At 48.9% G+C, this 7,465-nt stretch overlaps 1 protein-coding gene across 2 annotated transcripts in view; it reads right to left on the bottom strand.

The window, feature by feature from the left end:
* Nucleotides 1-5,293, bottom strand: part of LOC119332828 (transportin MOS14-like) — a 15,526-nt gene extending 10,233 nt beyond the window's left edge. For both annotated transcript variants that reach the window (XM_037605963.1, XM_037605965.1), the window contains exons 1-6: nt 4,913-5,293; nt 4,028-4,105; nt 3,861-3,923; nt 1,898-1,945; nt 1,673-1,819; nt 546-677 (exon numbers count right to left, since the gene is read on the bottom strand). In XM_037605963.1, coding sequence (XP_037461860.1) covers nt 546-677; nt 1,673-1,819; nt 1,898-1,945; nt 3,861-3,923; nt 4,028-4,105; nt 4,913-5,041 — 597 coding nt within the window. In that variant the 5' untranslated portion in view covers nt 5,042-5,293. The remainder of the gene's footprint in view (nt 1-545; nt 678-1,672; nt 1,820-1,897; nt 1,946-3,860; nt 3,924-4,027; nt 4,106-4,912) is intronic.
* Nucleotides 5,294-7,465: the final 2,172 nt, after the last annotated feature.

Here is a 7,465-nt window from a genome sequence, read left to right as displayed (position 1 = left end):
GGTCGCCGAAGCGACCTCTCCCACGCTGCTCCTAGCGGATTGGAACGGCGGCAGCAGAGGAGAATAGGGACGGCAGGCAGCGAGCGGGGAGGGCGGCGGTCGGACTTGTATGGTCAATGGGCTCGGCGGCCTCCTCGCTGGCTCCCTTGGGTTGGTGTGAGGAACGAGAGAAGGAGGAGAACGTGGGGATAGAGCGGTCGCGCGGGATGAGCTCGAATCGGTACGCCCGATGTTCACTTGGCGGTGGCAATCGCTGGTAATTTCAGTCAAACTCTAGCTCCTTCGATTTCTAGGAGCTCGATTAATCCAACTCCACGACTCCGCCGATTTTACACTACGCTCGTAGCCAGCTTCTCACTCCCATAGCCAGGTTTTGGACCGTTCGGCTGGGCTCCTCATCTGGAGTTGAGGAGTTGAGAAGCTGGAGGGCTACCGAACACGCCCTTACTTATCACACCTATGAAGCAGGTTTCCTTAGCTACTTTAGCATGTAAAATGAGTTTGATTTTGCCATATGAAGCTATCTTTACGAGGAAGAAATTAACCTGTTCTTTCAGCTCGTCAAAACCCAAGCAGGCAGTCAATAGACTAAGAGCACCATTAGCTGATGAACAAAGGTCGTTCTCAAACTGATTGCGCCTTTCAGGACGAGCAGCTATTTTATAACTAGAAGTTTCCTGTCAAGATAGTATACAAATAGGTTACAATTTCACCACGAAAAAAGTATAATATACATTGAATGTGATGTACAACAAGTCCTTCATTGATTATATTAGGACAATCTGGACACTTATTCATTGAGTGTGATAGTTCTGGACCATAAGATTTTGAGCATATGATGTACATCACTCTACTGAACTCGACACTACGCCATGGACAACATATGGTTAAAATAATACCGTTGTGTGATTTAAAACAAATCTGGTTCAAGATTTGGAAAAAGGGCAACCTGGTGCATGTAGCTCCCGCTTGCGCAGGGTCCAGGGAAGGGTCCGACCACTTTGGGTCTATAGTACGCAGCCTTTCCCTACATTTCTGTAAGAGGCTGTTTCCAGGACTTGAACCCATGACCTCATGGTCACAAGGCAGCAGCTTTACCACTGCGCCAAGGCTCCCCTTCTGGTTCAAGATTTGGAAGCTCTAGGAAAATCATCTATGATATCTTTGAGTGTGATTCATCGATGATCTACTTTTTTTTTGAAAATAGAAACATGACCATTGACAGGCACTGACTACTAAGAGAAAACTTCTGCAAATGGTAAAGAGAGAAGAACAAAGTCCGTTGCTTCACCAACTTACCTTCTCTTCACAGAAATGAAAAGAAGCCAAAAATGCCCAATTTACATGGCATGCAATCATATGTTCAGCTTATTTGACTCAAGACTAACAGATTATTAAGTGCTTAAAAGAAGGCATGAAACTTCAATTTGCAAGGCATACAATCATATGTTCAGCTTATTTGACTCAAAATTAACAGATTATTAAGTGCTTAAAAGAATGCATGAAAGTTAATATGATATTGTAAAATGACCTAACAAATTACAAATGAAACTTCAGCTACGAATAGTTTTTATCCTTTTTCCTCTATATAAACAGAGGATATGAGGACTAATATTATTTGAGAGTCTGAGACTATGATGGGCAACCAAATGAAGCTAAATTTGTTATGTACCTGTGGCAAGATAATAAGCAGTTCAAGGAAACTTGGAATGAACTCTTGTTGAGATTTCATTTCATCGCCTAGCCAGTTCACGATGCCACCACCTCCCCAGTCCTCCACAGGTACATGCACAGCCAGAGCAGCAATTGCAATACAAATCTGAACATGGTAGAACAAGTGTTGTTGTCATCAGAATTTTTTCAGTATAAAATATGCTTGCTTAATTCAATCATCTACCTGTGTTCTAACTTTTGGTGGTCCTTTGTTAAATTTCTTTAGCAGTCCCTGCAGATGGAAAACAAAAAAGGGACAACGCCCTTAGCAAGATCGACTGGAGCTTATAATTAGGGGAAGAGGTCCACTTGTCAACCCTCAACTTACCACTTCATTTAAAACTCAACCCTCGACTCAAAAACCGGTTACTCCACAACCACATACTGTTCAAAACACACCCTTCACTCCATTTCACTGGTTTTGACCATTGGTTTGACCTGGTTTAGCTCACATAGACGCCAGCTCAATGTGTGATGTGGCGAGGACAGATATGGTCCCATCTATCTGTTATGTGACTATGTGAGCAGTTTATCAAGCACTTGGCGTGCAAGGTCTAAAACTGCCGACAATGGTTAGCTGCGTCATCCGGCCGCAGCGATCCAGGTGATCAGCTGACGCAGCGGTGCAGGTCTTCGTCGTCGACACGCGCGGAAACCCACACCATGCTCGCCGCAAAGCACGCAGGGTGCGCGTCCAGGCTGAGCATCACAACGAGCGCGTGCTCAACCAACGCGTTCCTCCGCCTGCGCGTGCTCGTGGAGCAGGAGACGGCGCCTCCTGGTGTAGGCTAGGGGAGGCTCAGGGCCACGTGGGGGCATTGCCAGCGCCGTCGTTGGCGGCAGCAGAGATAAACGGTGAGCATGAGGATGGCCATGGTGGTGCCTGCGGCGACGAGGACCTATGCGCAGAGGCCGGGCACAGGGGTGCGCCATAGCCAGGTGCTAAGGAAGCCGACAGCAGCTGCTTGGGCTGCTGCCCATGGATGTGAATGTAGTGCAACGTCGGTGCCCATGCCTCATTGATGCCCATGGATGTGGGCGCTGGTCGCTGGTCGCTGGACGTCATCGTCTTGCTCACATTGGTTCAGCGACACGAGCAGCAGCTCGTTGTGATCGCCCTGTACGCTGAGTACTCTGACGTCCTGTACGATGCAATTCCCTTGTCGGCCAATGCATTTGGCCGATAGAAACAAGCAGGTACAAGCTAGCTAAGCTAAGCAAATAGGCTGGTGAATTGATTCTTTAGAGATAAACACGTGCGCAACACAAGCCAGCTGCCCTAAGCAGCTTAATTGACACCGAGAAGGCGGTGAGGCAGCTACTGCACTGTGGCGCCCTTGCGGGAGCGCAAGCCGGCCGACGTCGTCACCTCAAGCTACGTGTCGCTGCTCCAGGCGGAGGCGCTGCGCAGGAGGCCGAGCTGGCCGAGTCCACGCCGGCGCCGGCATGGGGGTCGAGCAGGGAGCACGCGCGGGCATTGGCGCAGGTGAGCTCGCGGCTTCCATGGTGGCATAATCTCCTCTTGTGCCGTATGCGCGTCCCTGCTGCTCTTGGGCAAGTCAGGGGAGCTCTCCCAGGAGAACGGCACCTGCATTTGCAACGGCAAGGCGGCACAACGCAGGCTGCTAGGCATGTCCATGGAGGCACACAAGCAGTGGGGAGCGGTGAGTCGGGCAGCGGAGACAACGTGGGCAAGTAGAGGGGGCATAGGGTCTGAGTGAGCAACTGGAGCACGATAGGAAGGGGAGCGCTCGAGAGCACAAAAGGTGCTTGAGACTATGTCACGATGGAGATGTGTAAATGGGTATATACTATAACATGTGGGACCAGTCACTTTTTTAAGTAGTCAAGGTGACGTGGCAAACATTGACGAGGCAGTTGAGTTGGTGAAAACCAGTCTACTCAGCGAAAACCAGATTGAAGCAAGTGCAGGGTTGAGTTTAGAACTGTTTGGCAAGTGCAGGGTTGAGTTTAGAACTGTTTGGCAAGTTGGAGGTGTGAAGTAATCGGTTTTGAAGTTGAGGGTTGATCCTTAAACAAAGTGGTATGTTGAGGGTTGAAAAGTGGACTTAGAATTGATAGTAGTGTAAACCAGAGTTACACATATTATACTCTTATATTAAAAAACTTGAAAGGCTGATGCTTACATATAGAGAGTCTTGCAATGGTCGAAAAGCTTCTGACGGTAACTCCTCAAAATCTCTTTGCACCTAAAATGCAAGCATATTCAAGATAAATCGTTAAGAGTTGCACTAATTAACAAGTTTCTAGATAGTAAGAAATAGCATAGTGCATCTATGTATGCATGTTTCACCTTGCTTCTGAGAGTCTGAGAACAAAACATGAGAGTCTCTAAATTGCTGCTTTCGTCATGAAGTAAGCTGTCAGCTACCTGCATAATGAGAACAGAAATGATTGATGCCTTCGGGATAACCACCAACCACAAAATAAACAAGATGCCCAGTGTAAAATAAAAAACTCTGCACCATGATTAAAAACTGCCCACCCTGCATTTGCTAGGAAGACACTCTGTGTATAAAATAAGAAAAACATAGTGACAAGGTACAATGAAAATGAATTGTAGAGCGCATCAAACTTTTCATGGAATTTTCCTCAACTGATAAATACCACGGCAGTGAGTAGAAAAGATTGGATAGCCAGTCCCACAGCTAAAAATGCAACTTAAACTAACAGCAAAAACTGAACTTACCCACATTCCCAGGGTTTACACATTCAACTTGCAGCAAAGTTCAGCACAGAACTAGAATTCAATCATGCGTCATCTAAAGCAGTTCATATTCTAGCCACTGGCTAAAACCAAGCCTAATCTGCTATACGTTTTCAAAACTCTAGTCTTGACACTACAATGAATACTAAAGCAGCTCTGCATTAGCTGTCACACCCCACAGGCCCAAATTGAAATCCAATAAAACGATCAGAGACTGGAGAAGCAGAAGAAAAGCACGCTTCAAACAAAACAAATCTCAATACATCGCCTCCAACCACCACTCTAGAGCAATCACACAGCTGAACCACTCCAATATCTCGGAAATTCTGCGCCAGCCGGGCCAAATCCATAGAAACACGCCCACATCCCACCCTCACCACACCGAATCCACCGCCTGAATATCTCCGTAGGCAAACGAACACGATTGGGGGACATGAATCGAATCGAGCCGAGGAGGAAGCCCGCGCGCACCTGCCACGCGTCGAGCGTGTGCTGAAACTTCTGCAGCCAGCGGTCGGCAGCGGTGCGGATGGTGTCGTCGGGGTGGTGGTACAGAGCCGCGAGCGCCTCCTTCACCGTCGCTGTGGCCTGCGCCTCCATGCCGGCGCCGAACCCTACCTCCTCCTCGACTGTGCCGCCGCTGGCGCGCTGCCGTGAGTAACCCTCGACGGTGGACTATTTCCGCGGCGTACTGGATCTGCGGCCGGCGATTCGGGGCGGGTAGGGTTTTTGGAGGAGGAGAAGAAATTTGAAACGGAGCAGGAGAGAGGGGCCTGCGCGAGTGTGCTGGATTCGATTCGATGGACGGGGGAGGGAGGGGAGACGCGAGACGAGACACAATTGTTTGCGATTTTCTTTTCTTTTCCGTTCCCTTTTGTTTCAGCGCCGATGACAATTGTTCTGAGCTGTACCTGTCTCCGTGCGCGTGTGATCTGATGACATTAATTGATTATTATTATTAATTGATAGGGTGGCTCCCTGGTATGATATCCTTCTGAAAAAGGAAATGATTTTCCTGGCTACGCTTGCTGGCCGCTGGATCAAACTCGATCCAAAGGACCATGTGTAGCTTCGCCGACCACCACCTCCGCTCCCTCCTTAATCCACACAATCATGACGGTTCATTCCTTCCCTTATTCATTCATTCCCGAACAGCTCGCACCGGCGATGGCCAGCACCAACTCCATGTTTATCTCCTTCGTGCACGGGTGCTTTGCTGCCCTTCGGGCACGCAAGCCACACCCGCTCCTTACCCACCCATTGTTTCTCTGCACCGGCGAGTCGTGATACGGCGAGGGCGCGGCGATGCGGGAGGAGCAGGCAGCCACGGATGTTGCGACTGGTGGTCATGGTTGCTGGGATAGGCATGTCGTGCTACATGTGTCGACAGCGACCAGCAACAACCGATGCTGCAACCAGCAGCTGTTGGTGGTGGAGAAGGTGGCCTCCGGTGTTGCAATCGGGGGAAAGCTGCAACCACACTGACGAGTTGCTACAGAGCACCCTACGGTCATCCCCGTAGACACACCACCATCACCCCCAAACACTAAGTGGGCCAATTACTAGAGCCCGCGCAAGGGCTATGGAAACCGGGGCTACTTCTTTCCTTATCGAGCTCCTCTTCAACTCGCGTGAGACATGGCTACCTCAAGCGGAGACCTTGTGCATCCTTAGGTGCCAAGGAGAAGGCCATGAAGAAGCAATGGGACAAGACCAAGAATTAACAAGAGCAAACGAGGAGAAGGAGAAGAAGATGCGCAAGAATGCATTTGCCCAGACGATCCAGACACCATCCCGGATCATCCAGGTCGGGCCGCCTCTTTGTACAAGCGTCCGGACTGGACATCCGTACCCTGATCAAATGATCCAGACACCTACCGGATGATCAGAGCAACCCTCGAACATCCGGCCACCAACTCGGACGTCCGGGTAGGACACCCGAAGCTTTCACATGAAGTCGAACCATCCGGATACCTACCTGGATATCCGGTAATTGCCCAGACAATCCGGGTAGCTACTCGAATGATCCGGCCCTGCCTGCTCACAAGTCGGCCAAGAGGCCATGTATTCCTCTCCCTCACCCCCAAATCCACTTGTACTATAATAGACGACACCTTCCTCATTTCCAAGGTTTGCAAAGTATATTAAACAAAATTGAGAGAGCTTTGCTCCTTGTACCTCCTCCTAGAGGATCAAGCCCTCCTAAGGGAGAAGAATCTCTCAAGATTGCCAAGCCCACATAAAGTAGAAAGATCCCCATCACAGGATCACCAAGACCTCCCGTGAGAGAAGGATCCATTGAGATCATCAAGCCCCCAGCTCCTTAAGAAATGGGAAGAACTACCCTTGATACTCTTTTCCTCTTGTTGACCTTGTAATCTTGTGAATCTCATGTGTTTGCAAACTTAGTGGATGTGTGATTTGAATCTTGTCGAGTGAATTTCCCTCGTGTTCTTGAGTGTTCTTCTAGATCCCCTCTGGGTGTGGGAGATTGGGCAAGGTTGATTAAATTTTGGAGTTCTCCCCCTCACTTTTCTAGCCAATTTGTTTTGTTCTTCCTAATTTTGAAAATCCCCACAAAAATAGGCATACCAATTGTTTTGCAATTTGTTGGTCCTTGTGAGAATTTGTTGGATTTTGATCCATGGATTTGATGTGATGTTGGTAGATCTAGCCTCTAGCCACCTTCCGCCACCTTTTCCCCCACGGAATCCAACCCTCCCACACCCCCAAAAAATTCTCCACCACCAATTTTCGTGTACTTCCGCCCAAAAATCATACATGAGTTGACCTGCCCGAATCATCCGGATACCATCCCGGATATTCTGGACCTAGCCCGAACGATCCGGACACCATCCCAGATCATCCGGCTCCTCCTGAATTTTTTGAATTTTGTCAGTTTTGCTACCCAACTTCCGCATTTCTGCACCGTTTATTTCGAGGTTATTTGCATTTGTGGTCTTCCATTTCCTAAGGGGTTTCGGCTAGTTAAGGACGACTACATCAACAACTCCACCACCATCG

The sequence above is a fragment of the Triticum dicoccoides genome, chromosome 1B (assembly GCF_002162155.2).
Source record: "Triticum dicoccoides isolate Atlit2015 ecotype Zavitan chromosome 1B, WEW_v2.0, whole genome shotgun sequence".
Lineage (NCBI taxonomy): Eukaryota > Viridiplantae > Streptophyta > Magnoliopsida > Poales > Poaceae > Triticum > Triticum dicoccoides.
Note: the sequence above shows the minus strand (reverse complement) of the source record. Positions and strands in the feature narration are given on the sequence as shown.